The following is a 19,153-nucleotide window of genomic DNA, read 5'->3' as shown; positions in this document are numbered from 1 at the left end:
GAAAGAAAACCCCTGTCTCCCTAAAAGAGGTAAAAATAACAGTTAAAAACTGAAAGATTTCAGACGATTTCAGACACTCTTGATTGGACCAAACCATTGTACCACCGGTTTTTATGTGGATTTAAACTTTGGAGCCTATAACAATGTCTCATTATCTAACAGATTTTGTTGTTAAGATATGATTCCTAAAAAACATCCCAAAACACGTGTGCTATGTTTTGAAAGTGCAGAAAGTTTTGAAGAAGACACAAGAATAAATATTTGAAAGCAATACAGAATGCCTTACTGCATTGTTTTTTATTATATTTGTGTCAAAGGGTACCTGAATGTTGTCTTTTGCTTTACAGAAATAAAGACATTTACACCATCAATTGATGCAGAATAGGAACACATTGGTGCATAAAATGTCCCCAAAATGCAGGAAATTAAGTGTTTGACGCTCAAATTTTTTCGGTGACAGACCCCCTGCTTAATGTGTCCCCCCAATGTTGAAACAAAACCTACGCCCATGCCCGCAAAAATCCTCAAGAATGAATCACCCTCCCAAAGTGCTTAGCATAGCATCATCGGCATTCCCTGAACCAACCATGTACTGCCAAGCACAACTGCATGACATGAGAGTCTCAGGGGACAAATGAAATGCACACTTTAAGTGCCACTTCATCTTCAAGGCATAACAGCGTTAAGCGGGCTGAAGAGCAAACTCAAATAACAACAGATTGTGTCGGGCCATTGTGCTCCTCTCGCTTGCGTGCTGGTGCATTGTAAAAGCCAGGATCTTTTCGCACTGTTCTGCAGCCACGCATGTCTCTCCCCCCGTGAAAAAATGGGCTCTCATCCAGCGCCTACTGTCTGTTTATGTAGACTATACTACCAGGGCGGCGTGGAATGCTACCACCAACGTGCACACATCTAGCGAGATGAGGACACTGCCTCAACCTGCTGATGATGTGAGCTGTTTGTGGGGGTAAATGTTTTGATTAAAAGGCCGTTACTATTTTGCTAGTCACAATGGCTTTGTAGTGGAAGGGGTTTTGCTGCCGTGCTGACGGACGGACGGCCGCTCCCTGCCTCCAGTGAGCGCTTGAACGAGAGAGGAGCTGTCATCGCCCAGCTGCCGACACTGTTGCCTGAAGTGGGAGAGAAAGGCAGAGGAGAAGGTGGGGGTGGGTGGGGGGATTTGGATGGAGAGCCAGCGACAGACGATGTGTTGAGGTGGGAGAAGATGTCAGGGAAAGGAGCAGGGCTTGGAGAACATGCGTGATGGAAGAGAGTGTTGGTCAGAACTGGGTGCAGCTCACCTCACACCCCTATCCCAGAAGGCACTGCAGCAGAGAAGGGAGTCCGCATTACGGGTAGTGCCTCACTACAAAAAGCCCTGCTATCAACAATCCTGGTGGGCTGTTAAGACTCCACGGTCAAACGCACCGTTGACTCTGGTCTGTCCCATGACACGATGAAAAAGTTTCACAGCATTTGGTAATGGGGAGACAATTACGGCGGTTGCTACGCATTGTGCTAGACGGGCCACGTCAGAGGATGACGGCATGTCGTAAACGTTCGCAACAAAAGGAATAAATGGACGAAGCATCATCTCTCTGAAGGGATGGGGGAAGGAATTAATGGCGTGTATTAATGGAAAGAGACTCTAAGAAAAAACAATCTATGTTAATAGAGACATCAGCAGTTACGAAGATAAATGTCAGCCATAAAACACACAGGTCCGTGTTCAAACAAGTATAATTACCGGTCTAATTGGACAGGCCCATTGATGTTCACACAAGCCTCAATCTCCTTTTGATGCGGATATCAAAACTTGCAGTGTGCTGTCTGCTAATGAGTTCCCATTGAACTAATCATTTGATTATGTAACCACATCCATGGTCAAAGTTGAAAATCTCTGAAGAGCGGTGGTAAACGGTGTGTTGAAAGCTGCTCTGGTGGTGTCTGCGGCTGCAAGGCTGCAGGTTAAAGGCTTCAGGTTTTAGAACAGTCACACACTGCCTCCCATAGGTGACTGTTGCAAAGTGCACGAGTTGTTGACGTCGCTTCACCCCAACAGTGTGGTGTAGTTCATTTAAAGTGAACACAGAAATTAAAGGTGCACCATGTAACTTTGGATGTGACAGAGAAGTGAAAATGTTCTTAGGTATATTCTCATATATGAATAAACAAACTTTCCTCTCGGGAAAATTGGATCCCTGGAACACTGTTTGAAGTTAGAGCGCTACCTGAGAAGTTAAAGTTTCGCTGTTGTTGTATACAGCAGGATGGCCCAAGTTTTGTTAAAATACATATTCTAGTCTTAAATGTGGTTCCAGGTGCCTCAAAATAATGTTTATTTGATTTATGATGATATAATTATTAAAAACTAAGAAATGTAAATATCAGTGATTCTTGAGAACTGGGACAAAAGGCCGTATTCCATATGTAACTGCTGTTATGTTTAAAACTAAAAATATTTAAAATTGTAGATGTTATGAAGAAGAATAGAATGGCTGGAGCACAATTATCCCCTTAAATTTAATTTTATCATTATTATGTCAAATATATGACACTTGTTATCTTCTCACACCGTCCAAAACAGTGTGTCCTCAGAGAAGGTTTCAATCTTTCATATGCAATTAAACCTATTAAAAATTTACTTCAATGATTAAAAAGAGTTTTTTTCATCAAAAGCAACAGTAAATAATCTCTCATATCAATGAAAAGAGTTTTCTACAACACATTCATGTTTTATAAGGACTCTAAGTGGTGGGACCACTTTACTGTAAGTCAACACCGTCAGACACTTCATTATGTAAAATGTAATAAAATCATGCGAAATAAGGGGCAGCTGTAACTTTGAAGGACCTCTTGTCAAATTCTACCTCTGCAGAGTACATTAGAGTCAGACAGGCTCTGATAAGTGTTGTAGTTTTAGAATATTTTACATTCCGAATCTTGGAAGTCCTGTGTCACAACCATGATATGTCAACACTGACTTACAATTTCTGAAGAAGTTATATGAACTTTTTTGATAATTTATTTTTCCTGAAGTAGTTCATACTAGCACCTAACATCAGTTGCTGTTCATACAGCACCTGACGCTCAGCCTCGGCAGAATGGAGAAGCTGTTAGTTAATTTCCAGCAGAGCGAGAGAGCTGACGTCTGTCACTATACAGAGCGAGCAGCTGGTTTTAAACCTCCTAATGGCACAGAGCAGAGGAAAAAGCACAGCAGAATGTTCTTATTTTAAGTCTCAGGGTTTAATAGCATGTAACAGTACAATATCAATCGTTCCATGAGCATTTTAACCTTTGGTGTATAGGGAAGGCAGCATGGAGACAGGTGGAGGCGGACAGCATAAACAAAGCAGTGCTGAACCTGACACTGGAGACTGTAAAACCCAATCCTTTTTACCTCCCTCTGTGACGGGCTCATGCATGAAGCCCCAGCAGCATTCACCTCATACTGTACTTCAAAGGTGTGACAAGAAGCCATTGTAGCAACCAGGGGGAGCTGACACAGCTACTTATAAAAAGATGAACTACCCCATGCATAAGGCAGTATACTGCTTGCACAGATCATAGGTATACAGTATATAGCAGTATATAACTTGAAACCCTTGTGAAAATACTACATATAGATATTTCTGATTATTATTCCAAACATTAAAATTGGTTCTGTTTTTATTCAAGGATCCTGCCAATGACAATGTGACAGTGAGCAGCTTAATAAAACTTAGCCATCGCTGAAATATGTATAGCTCAATACAGCCTACCTTTAATTACTGTAGGACTACCTTGGTTTTGTGTGCCTGACTGGCTGCCTACAGGCAGAGGCACCGTAAGTGGGTAAAAAGTTAAGAAGATTCTAAGGGCCAGTGACTGACAGGGGCCCAAACCATATTACAACATTAAACCTACTTCCTGGGCGGGGCCCTAATGTTATATATTTTCATGGGGCCCAAAATAAAAATAAATCCCTGGCGGCCCCCCTGCCCACAGGACTTGTATATACAATACAAATACAAAACAATGTACTTCAATTTGTAAATCATTTGTGTAGCTTGTAAACTGTGTTCTGTGGAATATTTTTTTATTTAATGTGAAACTGCGAAAACTCTTTTACTCCCTCCCTTGTATATTTTTTTATCTGGCCTATTGTATGTTGCTGCCTTGGCCTTGGAGGAAGAGATCCTGCCTCTCAATGGAAAATTCCTGACTCAATAACAGACAGTTAAAATAAAATTCTTTACAATTATTATTATTTATTTTTGTTACCACGGGGCTTTGCGTCTGCAGTTTGAGGCTTACCTACAATTCTGCAATTGTTATGCTTTATGTAAGTATGAAGGTGCTCTGAGGAACTTTCAGTTTGTGTTTATTCTTGCAACCCCTTTGGACATAAGCGGTAGTGTTTTTACAACGCCAGCTGTTGTTCCTGGGTGCGCATAGCCTGCCCATGACAATGGCATTAAGAAAAACTATATACAAATAGCATTCTTTGCACGGATTACCTTGTTTGCTGTTATATGACATTTATAATCGTCAGATGAAAAAAATTGACTGTTTCAGAAATATAAAAAAAAAATCCTTGTATCACTTTTCATCATAGCCTATTATCTTACTACATGTTAATAGTTCTGCTACTGTAATTTCGTGGCAAAAGTATCAGAATCTAGATGATACGTTGGAAATAAAAGTATCATTTTAGTTGATAATTTTGTTATTAAAGTATCATTTTAGATGATCTTTTTTTTTACCTGGATACTGTTCTTGTTCCTGGTAAGTGCGGTGAATCGCTCGCCGATGTCACCGATGGATAAACCCCAGGAATGGTAGTGGAGCGCAGAGAAGAGCAGAGCTTAAATGGAATATGGCTCTCTCCAGAGGGTTAAGATGCTGTCAAAGGGTTTTCTCCTGGATACCTGTCCTTATAATCGCCTCAGTGATGGTGTGGTCGTACTACGCATATGTCTTTGAGCTCTGTCTTTGTAAGTACGAGAGAAACTGCGTGTCGTTTGTTGTGATTCGGACGTGTTTAGCTGTAGACATCGCGGACTGCCGCACAGCAGTGTTGACACAAAATATGATTAGAGACAAGCAGGAGCTAGCAAACCATGCGGAAGTGCTCTAAAGGTGTGCTTTTTTTTGGTTAACGTAACTAAAAAAAAGCGACACGTAGCCTAAATTAATTTATCATTGCCACAAATAGTGTGTCTGTGTTGAATCTATTATTCGTACAAAGACAGGCTATTGTTGAGGCTCTTAGCTAGTCGTGTTAGCCGGTAAATGTCGAATATTCAAACTAGTTTCAGTCAGAAACGGTTTGCTTCACCTTTGCTAGTCTCTGGCTTGTGTACTTATTATGCTTAATTCTTGTTTTCACAGTTACACTCACCAACACATTGGAAAAGGGTGAGTTTCCCAGTGTTTGTTTAGTTAAAAGCAGGTGCGCTGCCAAACAATACAGTATAGTAGCCCCACAGTTTGCAGGTTGTTTTATTGTGAGCCTGTTGTTGTGCTTGCAGTTGCCTACCTGCTGGTATTTCATGTCTGCTTTGTGATGTTCTCCTGGACCTACTGGAAGTCCATATTTACCCCTCCGGCATCACCATGCAAAAAGGTAACCCGGAATTGTTAAAAGACAACAGGCTTAACATATTTACCATTACTATATGGTACTAAACAACTTAACTGTAATGTATAAACCCATCATCTCATGCATGTTTGATTGATGTAGTTCCAGCTGTCATACTCAGACAAGGAGAGATACGAGTACGAGGAGAGACCAGACGCTCAGAAACAAATCCTGGTTGAGATTGCAAAGAAACTGCCCATCTTTACTCGGGCTCAGTCTGGAGGTAAGCTGTTCCTGTCAAGTCATTTATGTATCTTTTTTTCATCTGCAAGTTGTGGTGTTATTCACACGTTTGCTGTATCTAAAAAACCACAGGGGGTAACAAGGTGGAAGCATTAGCCACAATCCGCTGTCATTCACATAGTATGTGTGCTTTCAAAGCAAGTAGGTCAGGGCAATTAGCTCTGTGTTTGCTCCTTAGCATCCCCACCCACAGTCAGCAGCCATTGTATCCCTTTTCATTAGTGCTGATTGCTATGACTTAAGTTCTAGGCTGCAGGGAGTTAAGTGAAGGGTATACACGCTCAGCTCACATGTCCATCCTTCAACTGTCCATCTTCTTGTCTCTAGCTATCAGGTTCTGCGACCGCTGCCAGGTACTGAAGCCTGACCGCTGTCACCACTGTTCGGTTTGTGAAACGTAAGTCCCCCTTTCCTCCTCAATCCATTCATCCAGAGAGAGATTGCACCAGGCAAGGAGATATTGGTTGGCCTGACACTGTTGTGATAATTAGAAGGGGTTTCTTTTTGTTGGCATACTATCTCTCAAAAGGAATATCCTATTAGTCAATCAGAGCAGAGGTTTACCAAAAGAAAAAGTGCAGACCGCTGTCACAGTATACAGTACTGTATATGTACAAATGGTTGTATTCAAAATTTGGACTGTAGGAAAAATGTATGTAAAATAAAGAGTGTTCTGTTGTGATAAATGTTATTGGTATTTACTGCTTTCAACAGTCAAAATTATTTGGAATCCTAAACATTTAGTTTTTTTCTTTCAAAGATGTGTCTTGAAGATGGACCATCATTGTCCGTGGTAAGTAGAATTTCCTAGCAGCCTTTATTTCCCTTTTTCTTGAAGGAATATATGTATTAATGGCGACACCTGACCTGACCTGACCTTCTTTTTCTTTAAGGGTGAACAACTGTGTGGGCTTCGCCAACTACAAGTTTTTCCTGCTTTTCCTGTCCTACTCCATGGTGTACTGTGTTTTCATTGGGGCAACAGTCTTTCAGTATTTCCTCAAATTCTGGGTGGTGAGTGTCATGAACACATCACTCATGCTCGTCATCTGATAGTGGAGTCATACGATAAGTTCTGAGTTGCCCATAGTCAGCACTGTTGCAATTTCAACAACCACAGAGAAGTGAATCCTCCATATTGAGTTACACCTTTTTTAAAGGTCACCTATTATGCAAAATGTTTTTCATGTTTTTTCAACATTAATATGTGTCCCCAGTGTGAGTAAAGACTGGAGTATGCAAAAAACAACCCTTTATTTTTCTCCACCTTCCTGGAAAAAAAAGTCAGATTTAGCACCGCTTATGTCACAAGGGTAGAAGCCCCCTACCATTACCATCTAACTTGGCACTACCTTCACCTGTGATAACTGAAGTTTGCGATAGAGATTTAAAAGAGGGTATTTACCAACAGCACTTAAAATATAAAGGGTTTTATGGACACTACACCATGAAAACTGCTTTGTGTAGAAATCCAAATTATAATTTTTAACCTGAAAGAAAGCATAATATATGACTTTTTTAAAGCCACAAATCTTCCTCAAAGGTTCAAGTTCTCCGGTTTCTCTCTCCCAGGGGGACTTGCCAAATGGGCCAGCAAAGTTCCACGTCCTCTTCCTCATGTTTGTGGCGCTCATGTTCTTCGTCAGCCTCATGTTCCTCTTTGGCTACCATTGTTGGTTGGTGGCCAAGAACCGATCCACTTTAGGTGAGGGTTTGCATTCTCTTAATAGAAAAAAAACCCACTTAAGAAGAGGTACTCTTGTATCATGAATGTAGGTCCTTGTAAAGGTAAATGTAGAGTTGAAGCAGGACATATTCTGACCCATAGTTGCTGTTTTTTTTGTTCTCTAGAGGCCTTCTCAGCTCCATCTTTTGTCAGTGGACCGGATAGAAATGGCTTCAATGTCGGCATACGCAGAAACCTGCACCAGGTATTTGGAGAGGATCGGAGGCTGTGGTTCATCCCCGTCTTCACAAGGTGAGTACATTTATAAGCTGATTCTGGTGTTGCTCATGTAGTATTTCAAATGCACTTCTTACATTTTGGACTGGAACCAGTGAACAATAATACCTTACAGTGGACATGGCTAGTTTTATATGATGGACACAAATAAATTTGACTGTTAGCAATGTTGGAGCTAAAGAACAAGCTGTAGAATGAGGGATTGACAATGTAACAGTCATGGTTTCTTAACAAGCTTCCATCTTCCTTTTGTGCAATGAACAGCCAGGGGAATGGCCACTACTTTCCCTTGAAGAATCGGAGTTCTGAGTCCCAAAACCTCCTACTAGATAATGAGGACATGTGGGAGGAGTCGGACGACGGCTCCGAGGAAGGAAGCTTGGGTGAATCACTTTAATTTTGTCATATGCATGTTTCAACAGTGGTGTTTAAAAGTCTGGGACCACATCGGAAATATCTATTTAACTTTTTAATGTGTTAACCTGGAAATAATCAGATAGTTTGAGGATTAAGAAACACATAAAAACATAGTTATTGTGGCACAAACCAAACTTTTATTAAATTTTTTACAAAAAAAAAACTTTTCAGGATGGCTTGAGATTGAGGCTAAGACATAGCAGCATTTTACAAAGAAACGTATTAAGTTATAAATCCAAGTCTGAGTTGTGTGTGCTTTGGAGTTGGGCACCTGCACAAATGCAAAATAGAAGTGGTCTCTGAATTTTGGACCACCATACATACATACGTTCCAGAGACACCATTTTTCCAGGCATGGCCTTGTCATGCAGTTAATACGTGTTTATTTTTGACAATTTCCACCTCTGAGTTACTGAATTGAGCGAGGCTGTAGAATTAAGAGGTCAAAGGCTGTAATCTCTTTACTTTCCTCCCAAGTTTGACTTTTTTTTCCTTCACAGGTATGGTGTATACATTCTGATCACACTGCAACATTAGTGCCTTAGTTATTAACAAAAAGGCTAAGAGACGTGAAAGTGAAACAAACAAAGTGGACCAATCCAATCCAAACCTTGTGTGTTCAAATTCAGTGATCTGGAGGCACCGATCTCCCCCTGTACAATATAATAGTTTACTGTTTGGATCTCTAACCTGAATATTCTGCCTCCACCTGGTGGCCGTATGCAACTAATGTATGTGCTGAATGAGCTACAAGAAACACTCCATTCAAAAAAATAAAATTGTTTAATAATATATATTTTTTTCTTTCCTTCATTCCAGTTGAGGACCATGACCCCTCCGTCACCATAGAGATGGAAGAATAGCAATTTCATGTAAGGACAATTTACTCTGGCTTAATGTCACACACACACTGCGAGGAGAATGCATTCCAAATCATGTGGATGTTCAGACACTCTGAACCAAAAATTCCAAAGGGGGCCAAACGTGTGGATTTAAAAACTGCATTTGGACTTGCATTGCCACTTTTTCCTGTTATGATGAATGAAGAGACTTGACAACTGGGAGCACCTCGTCTCCTCTCGTGGACAACGGTATCACTTTGATTAGGAAAACAAAAGCGGTCCAATGTTACCTCACATACAAAAAGACAACTGTGGGCTGTTATTCACCCTATTGTTCATCTCAAGGCTCTGGCCTATTTGGGGTTATTAATTATTGTTAATTGGGAATCTTCTGTTTGGCAATGTACTACTTTATACGCTTCTGTTTCAGTGTTGGGCTGAGAGTTTACAATGTTGCCCCGTCGAGATTGCTCTGTGCAGGGTAGTATCTACATTTATATCACACCCATAATGCTGCAGAGCCTCTTATAGTGATGCAGTTGTCTTGCCTCTATCCGTCTGGCTCTTGCAGCATTTTAACATTATAACTATTTTTTTCTTCTTGAATGAAAATAAGCATATTAGAATACCTGACTTAAACCTGCGCCTTATAAATATATTTATTCTGGTGTTTTGGGAATCCTTTTTTCCAAAGAATGTATCAAGCATCCTGCTTGTGAGTAGACTGTGGCAGCATTTTGTGCCACCTATTTATGAAAGAACCGCTCATATTATGCTTTTCTTTGAGAATTTCAGCATTTATATTGAGTTAAAATGTCGTTATTAATGTCTGATCAAGCTGGTGACAGTAATAAAAACCAAACTAGCATTTATGTGTAGCTTCTGCTCACAGCTGCAGCGCATTGTCTTAAAATTAGCTTAATGGCAAACTTAATAATGTTTATTGTCTTTCAGTGGAGTCATATCATGAATATACTGTATATCATGACTTTAATGGTGTTGGGTTAATTGCTGATGAAAAAATATGCAGTGATCAGTTTGATTGTGTTATAGTCTGGGATGAGCCTATGAGGCATGCTGTGATATTTAACATTTTTTGGAACATATGCTAATGTTTGTTATCTACTATATCAGCCAGCCCTAGAACGATAACACTGTAGGAATGTGTGAAATTCATAGGAGGATATGGGTTCTTCTATGTCTGTTTTCACCTCTGATCTTTTCAAAATCACAGCTAACAGTACACCATACATACACACAAACGATTGGTACGGGTCAGTGGTCTTCTGCAATATGATGTTCTTAAGTTTTTCTACCTGTGTTTATGTATTTTGAAATGTTTAATACCAATGAAACAGATTCTCCACATGGAGACTGTTTTGAGTTATGGAATTCTGTATTTATTAGCCAGTGTACTTAGTTGAAAACCGTTTATGTAATTAAGCACATCAATTTATTAAGTATGAGTAAAACGTTGGGCCTAGATCTTGGCACTTTCACTTGCTTTATCAGATCCTTTTTTTATAATATATGTTGGGTAAGCCAAATCAAATGCAGCTTGTCTGAGAAATTCACATCATAACTCATATATTGATCCTTTTTCAGGGCGATTCAGTGTTTGAAAGCATGTTAAAAACATTAGGAAAGTTGTGGATGTTTGTTTCATGGAGTCTCGTGTCTATTTATTTTTATAATTCTCATATTTTTTTCCTTTGTGTCTGTATATTTTGCTCCATTATGAGATGCTTCAAATAAACTATTGAAGCAATGTGCTTTTTATCTTATTGTAGGATATTTATAAAATAAGAATTTTGAATTGTTTTTGGAGTATGTGACTGTGGCGCTTCCCCTTTTCCGATACCTCTGAACCACTTCAAGTACTGATACCGTTTCATTTGCTGTTCTGTCTAATAACAAATATAAATCCTTTATTTTCCGTCAGTTGTTGTAACATGCAAAATAAAACAATCCAAGTTGAACTCTTTATACGGTTCAGTGTTCTTTCTTTAGCATAGGTATACATGGCAAAAAAACACATGATAATAAATACAATTTATCAGATTAATTGATTTTTTTATCAGTTGAGGAACTTTGGAGCTGTATTTGGCAAAACATGGAGAACGTGACGTACATTTAAATAAACAGAGACAAAATATACTCAAAAGCAATTTGCAGATCATGCTCCTCGGATTGTCCTTGGTTCAATCGGTGCCAAAGTACCTCTGTCCAAAATGTGTTGGAGCCACAGGATTAACCTCCGTGGTCAGGATGGTGATGTCTGGGAACTCCTGGATGATAGATTTGGCTCCTAGGAGAAAGGAAATAAAGTGAAATGATTAAAGGCATCCAAAGATATCCTGCTGCTGTCAGGAATAAGTAAACATAGTGGTTGCCAAAACTGATTGAGAAACCACCCGCAAAACCTATTTTCTATGGTCACGTGCGCACGCACACACAATTCAAAAAAATTAAATGTAGGTATAAATACAGCCTTCTACTAGAGGCACAACTACACTAGTATTAAGGCATGCTAACATTATCCCCTCAACATTGCATGCCAACACAATGTCCATAAAAAAAAAAAAAGGGAGTTTGTCTTGAGGCTGGTGTGACAGTCAAGTCTGTAAGGTTACTGAAATAAACAGGCTTCCTCCTCTTAGGAGCATTATCAGTCTTGTATTACAGTGGACATTTTGGCTCAATGTTGGCAGAGAAAGTGTTAGAAAACAAAACATTAGAAATCCTTCTCTGCGAAACCTAGGGATGGGTACGAGTAGTGTTTTTGCTACTCGAGTGATCGCTTGCATTCCTCGAGGATCGATCGATTCCTCGTTAAACTTTTTTCTATTTTTAGAACGCAGCGCACCTGTCTGCAGAATAACGGTGCAGCGCAATAATGCCAAGACCCAGCGCTTAATGCTTATTGTAAAACAGTCACAGTTACCATATGATTGTAAGGATTTATTTGTTTAAAACACATTTTCCTAACTGAAAGTAATTAAATAGGCGGGCCACAATTTAAACCGATCGAGTCTGAGGTGGGGAGAAAAAAAAGAGAAAAAAAAGCGGGCTGTAGATGGCTAACAATCAAAAAAGACACCATTTAAAATAAGAAGGGCAGCAAATACAATAAAATTATTGTCCTACAATTTAAATACATGGATAAATAACTCAACCAAAGCAGTAGAACTAGTAGTTGTATATCCAACCGCGTAATGCTCACTCCGTGTCCGTGACTATAATTAGCCTACCGCGACTAATTCCTCGTTAACGGAACGTTACACCGGTCGGCTTTTGAATCTCAATCCCATATTCCATAATAAAGGCTTCTTAACTGTCGTTGGCTCGGAGCGAATGTGCCCGAAGTCAGCCTGGCTTCTTTATGTGACTTTCCAAGTTTTCCAGCACCGCATTGGAGACCACACACTGGCTGCGCTGCATGGAGGTGGCAGTTATTTGCGGTTGCTGTTTGACACAACGCTCAGTTTATTTCACTTGGATCAAAATATTTAATTTTGTTAAACTATATTTTATCCGTTTTGTGTCGTTTTTTACACGTATATAACATTTTTAAATAGCGCCGGCCTAAAGGCTATACAGACACTTAAAAAAAAATCGATTTTCCTCATCCACCAATCGAGTTCATTTCAAACGAGTAGTACTCGAGTACTCGATTACTCGCGCCCATCCCTAGCGAAACCACTTACATGCACATTCAATCTTACAGAAAGCGGGCGAGAACAAAACTACTTTTACAATTCCACACATCACCCCATTGAACGGCTAAGCAACACCGATGATCAGCTGTGCCACTGACCAGCATTGTGGTTAACAGCAGTGTATTTTATGAAGATTGCATTTGAGAGAGTGGAGACTGAGCGTGCATTCTGGCTGGTAAACAAAGGTAAATGGACGGTGAGCTGAAGTTGCAGTAAGGTGGATGGGGTAGTTGGTTGTACCGTGAGGCGTGGAGAAGAGGCTGAGGAGGATGATGTGTCTGGGCTGGACTCCGTGCTCTATCAGCACCCTCACTGCTTCAATCACAGTGTTCCCTGTGCCTGCAGACAGAGAACATTAGAAAGTTGGACTCACAATCCACTGTTTACAATGACACTTTATTTACAGAAACGAAAAAGAAAATGGGTTAAATTGTGGTTTTCAATTGACTCTTTGTATCCGAAAAGGGCACTGAGCTTTCTGCCGATTGATTTCTGGGCACTTGGCAGGCTGTAATTTCTGATCCTGTTAGCATGCTTAGTGTACCCATATGTTCCATTACTCTGACATAAAAAACAAACCTTTAAACTGGCCTGGTCGCCATCACATTCTTTTCAAAACCTGAATGCAGAAAAATGCTTCTTTAGTGACAAAAGAAAAACCAGGGCTTTTAAGATACTATTTTTGTTGGCCATCATTATGCTATTTAGCAGCTCACGGCTAGCAGCTCTCAGGCAGTGTATAATTTCCCCAATGAGAGCTATAATTATCACAACAGTGTGAATGGGCCGGTCTGATGTGGAAATGCAGACTTGGTGGGGACGAAGGTCAACCCGAGGGAGATTTCTCAAAATGAATAAATACATGAAATTGTCTTTTTTTTCACGAACATAAGCATCTCTTGACATTTTAGTGCAACTGAAGGGTAGGTAAACTGGAGTCATCAGGAAGACACACTTTGCTCAGCCCTGTTTTACTTACTAAGGATGGGGTACATGAGCAGCACTTTTCTCCTGTACACATCTGGAGGGAACTTTGCATAGTAGACCTTGGCTTTCTGTGTCTCCTCATCACTCTGGATGAGGATTTTGCCAATCCGGATGGAGCGGCAGCAGTCCCGGAGACCCTGCTCCATGGCCTCACCTTTGTGGAGACGCAGAGAACACAAATGGGATCAATATGTTGTTGTCCATTCACATAAGACATGGGCCGATTGATGATATAATCAGCATCGGCTGATACCTGCGTTGAAGAGGCCGATTAAAAAGATAAACATATGTGCAGACACTGCAGGCAGCCTCATCAGCGTGACTGCTGTTGAGCGTCAACGTTTTTTAAATTTTAACCCAAGTATTTACCATGATACAATAATGAAACAGTTAGACAGTTATCCAGAATTCACTTGTGGCAATATTTTACAGTACCAACACCAGGGAGGCAAAAAATAACATGTAACAGTAGCCCCTTTTACACAGAGATTGCGGCATATTGACGGAACAACATCACTCCAATATGCCGGCTTTGCTTGCTTCTGTGTTATTTACACAGAACCAAGCAACGCTGGCCTGCTGGCGCATCAGTAGTCCCTTTTACACAGCGCTCCGGAATGAAAGAGGTGCTTGTAAACAGCGTCAGGTGTGACGTAAACATTTAGCGCCGCGCCGGTCAGCTGCTTTACAACAACAACAATGGCCGGTGAATTGAGAGCAGAAGTGCTGGAGCTTGCAGTAAGAGGGCCGTATTTTACTGTCCCCACGATGTGCCAGTTGATCTCGCTACGCGCTGAGTCCAACATCACTGGGACAGTTAACCAAACTGACTAAATCAATCCGACCGCTTCACCTCTGTGTGTGTGTGTGTGTGACAGGTTGGTTGTGAGCGAGTCTCTTTGTGAGGGCAGCGATCTGTCAATCAGACATACACATACACACAGTGTGTGAAGTCACGTTACTGTAGACAGAAATAAAGTGTGGATATACGCTCAGATAGCGGCGGCGGAATGTGTTAGCAAAACAGTAGCTCTGTGGCTAACAGCTGAGCCGGAGCCTTCAGTCAGCTGAAGCAGACAGTCTAGCGGGGCGAGCAGACTATTCCCCCGTTACTAGGTCGACCTTCAAGCTGAACAAGAGCCCTCCGCCCTCCGCTGCGCGTCGGGCTCCTGCTTCAGCTTGTCGGTCTTTATTTCTAGCAAGTGACCCGTTCGCTATACTTTATCCCTTACTTAGCCTAGCCTAGCTTTCCATTGTACAACTTCTCCTGGGCAGAAATAGACTCAAACACTCTGCAAAATGAAGCGCGGGGGTTTGGATTGAGCAACGGACCTTATGATCAGCTAGATTATACACCGTTCCTTTTATTTGGTGATTTTTACGGGACATCAGGCCGCCGTGGTTAATGTTAAACACACGTCCTTCAACTGCTAACATGGTCGCATGTTTAGAACGTAGACTATGGAACGTCAAACGCCCCCCTGTTCCGCAACAACAAGCTGGAGCATTTAAACAGAGAGGCGGAACTGATCGTGTCGGGAATCTTACTACCCCCCGAGGTAGTAAAATTCCCGGAACGATCACTCGCACCTTTCTTCCCTCGTTCCGCAACTGTCGCATTTACACAGCTGGGGGGAGGGCCGAAAGGCCGGCATATTCCCGGCTTTCACTGGCTGTGTAAAAGGGGCTAGTGAACGAGACCATCAGTGCAAAAAACCCATATCTTTTGACCGCTAATTCAATTACATGTGTTGTTTCTGACCTTTTGATATGCATATGCACCTTGCAATGAGACACACAAGAGGCCCTTTTTCGTTTTTACACACCATATATTATGGAGGAACCTATTGATACAACACCGTTCCCTATTAGTTTTTGACATGGTGAATATTATGATATTGCAATTTTGTGAATTAAAGCTTGTTTGACTTTAAATAATGATGAATCCGTGAAATAGAAATCATTGTTTTTTCTGATGACTTAGATTGAAAAAAAAAACTATTTAATTCATCTTTTACTTAAACATTGATTAATATATTAATAGTTGGCTATGTTCATTTCCCCTTCACATTTACCTCATAAATTACTGTTTGCTTTAACAGACACTTGAATGCGCACTGGCCATTTTGTGAAGTGCTGAGTCATTTTAAATCCACAGAAACTACAGATAAGTATTTAAAGGTACAGTAGTCTTTTCTGGGATGCTGTCGTGTCATCGAGAACAGCATCATATCCTCCCGACACGTGGATAAATGTACAACCCACGTGGACATTTCAAGATGTCACTGTTGGATGGACTTGGATTGAAATCAAAACATGATTCATAGTGAATTGCCCTTAGTATTTGAGCTACATTATGTGTCAAACAGGCATACATTTCACATTTTCGTTTAGCATTACTGTCATAACAGGAAAATGCAGCTATTTCCAATAACTACATAAGGTTTTTGTGTGTGTGTAATGAAATTTCTGCCTTTCTGGAATGCTGTCGTGCCATAAGAAAATAGGAGAGCACTCTATGTTTACACATTGACAAGTGTCATTCATTGCACAGGGACGTGCGTCAAGATGCCACCTGTGCGTGCACTTTTCTAAAAATCAACAGGTGTCACACACTTCCCGATTTGAGAAGATGTAGCATTGTCGATGCCCAATGTAACATTATTCTAACCTTTTATTTAAGTGTTGAAGTGATCAATCAGCTTCACTTGGAGAAAAGAACGGACTGCTGATTAAACAAAAAAATTCTATGATACAGGGCAGATAATAGCCTGACCTGATGAATATGTGCAGAACAGAATGTTATGCACGGTTGGCATAAATCACAAATGCACGCAGACATAATACGAGCCCTTACAAAGGAAAAGACTTACCACTCCTCATTATGCTGACTCCACAGTTTCCTCTTTCAAATTTGACACCTTCATACTTGTAGCCTGAGGGGGGAAAAAAATGAAGTGGGAACAAGGTCTTTGTCACCAGGCTGGAGATGAAACACAGAGTGAGATCCCAGCTCTTATGTTATGACTTTATGCTGTTATAATTTGTCATCTCTATCCAGCTTGGTCCAGGGGGATCCTATATGTTGGAGCAGTCTGAGTCCAACCTGTACACCTACACGTTGACTTTGTTAGCAGACAAAGAGATGCTCACCTGTTGGCGTGGTCACCGTGCACTCCGAGTACGGGAGCTGATTCAAACCCTCTTCAACTACTAGTCGGATCTGTTGTTGTTGAGTGGGGGGGAAATGAATTACTCAGAGCTTAAACACACACACACACACACACACATGCACACACACACACGCACACACACACGCACACAAACACACACACACAAACACACACACACACACACACACACACACAAACACAAACGTGCATAGAGTGGTATTCATTTATGATCTTACCAATCGATCAGCACAAAACACAAAGTCTCCTCTGCTGGTTGTCCTGAAAAAAGGAAATACACATTTGGTCAGATAGTTCAGAGCGTGATGCAGCAAAGCCACTTTTTCCTGCCCTGTTACTTACAATACCTACATGTATATATTGTACTAGAGTGATACTGGTTTCTTTAAATTGAAAATCTTCTACCTTACTGTGAGAAACCAATAATGACCATTCCTCTGTGTGTAAGGTAAGAGGAACACCGTTAATACACAAAACCTCTTTCAGTTCAAGTCCAAAATTATTATTCTTAACAATAGGTGGAAAAGTATAAACCTATAATATTCTTTGGATGCTTTGAAATATACTTAGAGGCTTCATGAACTGAAGTACTTGTGTTGAAATGATCTTTATTATTACCTGATGATATTTGTCAACTAGAACATTTCTGAGAAATGTTTAGTGTGCTAAAATCTAGCCTGAAATTCGGGGCCCAAAATGGGCTTCCGGGCTCAAAATGTGCTTTGGTAAAAGACGATTGGTCAAAGAGATATGGCAAATTAGCAGCTAAGCTAAATAACAGTGCTACCATGTGGCGAATTGCTTCAGGCAGGCAGGCACACAATAAGATGCAGTAATCTTTTGAATCTAAAAAGAGACTGGTGGTGGCTGCCACTTTAATCTCTGTTGTGGACAGGACAATGGAGGTGTTTTTATACATGCAAGCCTTGTCTCAAAGCTTACATGATCTAGTCTGGACACTGTATCATGGAGCTTTGAGGTTCATAACTAGTTTTAAAGCCATTGCTCATTATTGTAGAATGTATGTGTTGGATGGTTTTCTTTATCAACACATAGTCTTAAACGCTGGCATATCCTAATTTTCTAGGCTATTTTAGGATTACTGCCTTTTTACTTTCAGACCTACATCACACAAAATAGTACAGGGACTCACAATTGTAGGCCTCGAAATCTTTTGCAGCTTTGTCTGTTCCAAAGGTCAGAACTGAACTGGGACAAAAAGACGTTCCCTTTACTTGGAACAAGTTACCAAAAAACCCAGACACATCTGGCTGTAGATGTTTTGCCTGATATATTTATGATTGTAGTCAACTTTAAGAAATATTTGCTGCTTTCATTGTTGTTTTGTGTATTTGTGTACCTTATGCTTACAGTATATGCAGGCCTATGTATGACTGTGCAGGCCTACTTCTGTCCGTCTTGGCCAGGATATTGTTGAAAAAGACATTTTAATCTCAAGGAAGTTTTCCCTGGTTAGATAAAATAGCCTACCAACGTTTTCATGTGGTGTGTGTATTTCAAGATGGAGAAGAGTAGGGACTCACTTGTCTCTGATTATAGTCTGTAACTCTCGGATCTGGTCATTCAGGGGGAGTAGTTTAAGCTGAGGTCCCAGGTTGTCTTGGATGACAGGCAGTATGGTGGCATCAGTAGGTTCAGAGTTGGACAGCACTGCAGGGACACTACTACTACTGCTGCTGCTGCTGCTGCTACTGCTATTACTACCAGTGCTGCCGCTGCTGTTGTTTGCAAATCGTACTTGCTTCATTGGGGGCTCCTGGCCACTGTTCACATTGTTCAGTTGCTGATTGTGGCATGGCATCCTGTGTACGAGGTCGAGTGTTATCTCTCTCATAAAACTGTAACTTGCCCGCGCGACCCCGCAAAGTGACTGTCTGTCCGCTGTGTGACAAAGAAGAGAACGTGCTCTTCCATTTAGCTTCCACTGCTGTTTTAAAGTGAATTTACCCGATTCACGCAGCCACCGTATAAACACTAACCGCCAGGGGCACACGCACAAACCTTTAGATATTCAAACGCGTCGTGTAAAAAGCAAACCAGAGGCTTATATTTCCATAAAAATATATCGAAAAGTAAAGCCCTGGTCGAGAAGCTAACCGTGACACTAACAGCGCTCGTGAATGCCGGATGTGACGTTTCCGGCG

At 40.9% G+C, this 19,153-nt stretch overlaps 2 protein-coding genes across 2 annotated transcripts; one reads left to right on the top strand and one right to left on the bottom strand.

Annotated features, from left to right (window-relative positions):
* The first annotated feature begins 4,843 nt into the window (after window positions 1-4,843).
* Window positions 4,844-9,208, top strand: zdhhc15b (zDHHC palmitoyltransferase 15b). Its single transcript, XM_080035066.1, has 11 exons — window positions 4,844-4,979; window positions 5,377-5,403; window positions 5,517-5,611; window positions 5,729-5,849; window positions 6,197-6,266; window positions 6,630-6,662; window positions 6,763-6,883; window positions 7,442-7,574; window positions 7,721-7,847; window positions 8,097-8,215; window positions 9,069-9,208. The coding sequence occupies exons 1-11, from the start codon at window positions 4,862-4,864 to the stop codon at window positions 9,110-9,112; spliced, it is 1,008 nt and encodes a 335-aa protein (XP_079891192.1). The 5' UTR covers window positions 4,844-4,861; the 3' UTR covers window positions 9,113-9,208.
* On the bottom strand, window positions 8,378-19,124 carry uprt (uracil phosphoribosyltransferase (FUR1) homolog). The gene is made up of 7 exons (XM_080035067.1): window positions 18,533-19,124; window positions 17,207-17,249; window positions 16,951-17,020; window positions 16,671-16,733; window positions 13,790-13,951; window positions 13,051-13,149; window positions 8,378-11,399 (listed from the first exon to the last, which is right to left on the bottom strand). Exons 1-7 carry the CDS (start codon window positions 18,841-18,843, stop codon window positions 11,293-11,295), a joined length of 855 nt encoding a protein of 284 aa, XP_079891193.1. The 5' UTR covers window positions 18,844-19,124; the 3' UTR covers window positions 8,378-11,292.
* Between the last annotated feature and the right edge of the window lie 29 nt (window positions 19,125-19,153).

The sequence above is a fragment of the Ammodytes marinus genome (genome assembly GCF_949987685.1).
Source record: "Ammodytes marinus genome assembly, chromosome: 10".
NCBI classification, from domain to species: Eukaryota; Metazoa; Chordata; class Actinopteri; order Uranoscopiformes; family Ammodytidae; genus Ammodytes; species Ammodytes marinus.
Note: the sequence above shows the minus strand (reverse complement) of the source record. Positions and strands in the feature narration are given on the sequence as shown.

What these genes read in the sequence shown, in the direction of transcription:
- uprt (XM_080035067.1), bottom strand. Translation starts at nt 18,843, where the DNA reads ATGAGAGAGATAACACTCGACCTCGTACACAGGATGCCATGCCACAAT. An exon ending in CAGACTATAATCAGAGACAA is followed by an intron (nt 17,250 to 18,532) that starts GTGAGTCCCTAC and finishes TCCTTTTTTCAG; the next exon opens with GACAACCAGCAGAGGAGACT. An exon ending in CCTCTTCTCCACGCCTCACG is followed by an intron (nt 11,400 to 13,050) that starts GTACAACCAACT and finishes CCTTTCTCCTAG; the next exon opens with GAGCCAAATCTATCATCCAG.
- zdhhc15b (XM_080035066.1), top strand. Translation starts at nt 4,862, where the DNA reads ATGGCTCTCTCCAGAGGGTTAAGATGCTGTCAAAGGGTTTTCTCCTGG. An exon ending in CACCAACACATTGGAAAAGG is followed by an intron (nt 5,404 to 5,516) that starts GTGAGTTTCCCA and finishes TTGTGCTTGCAG; the next exon opens with TTGCCTACCTGCTGGTATTT. An exon ending in TACTCGGGCTCAGTCTGGAG is followed by an intron (nt 5,850 to 6,196) that starts GTAAGCTGTTCC and finishes TCTTGTCTCTAG; the next exon opens with CTATCAGGTTCTGCGACCGC.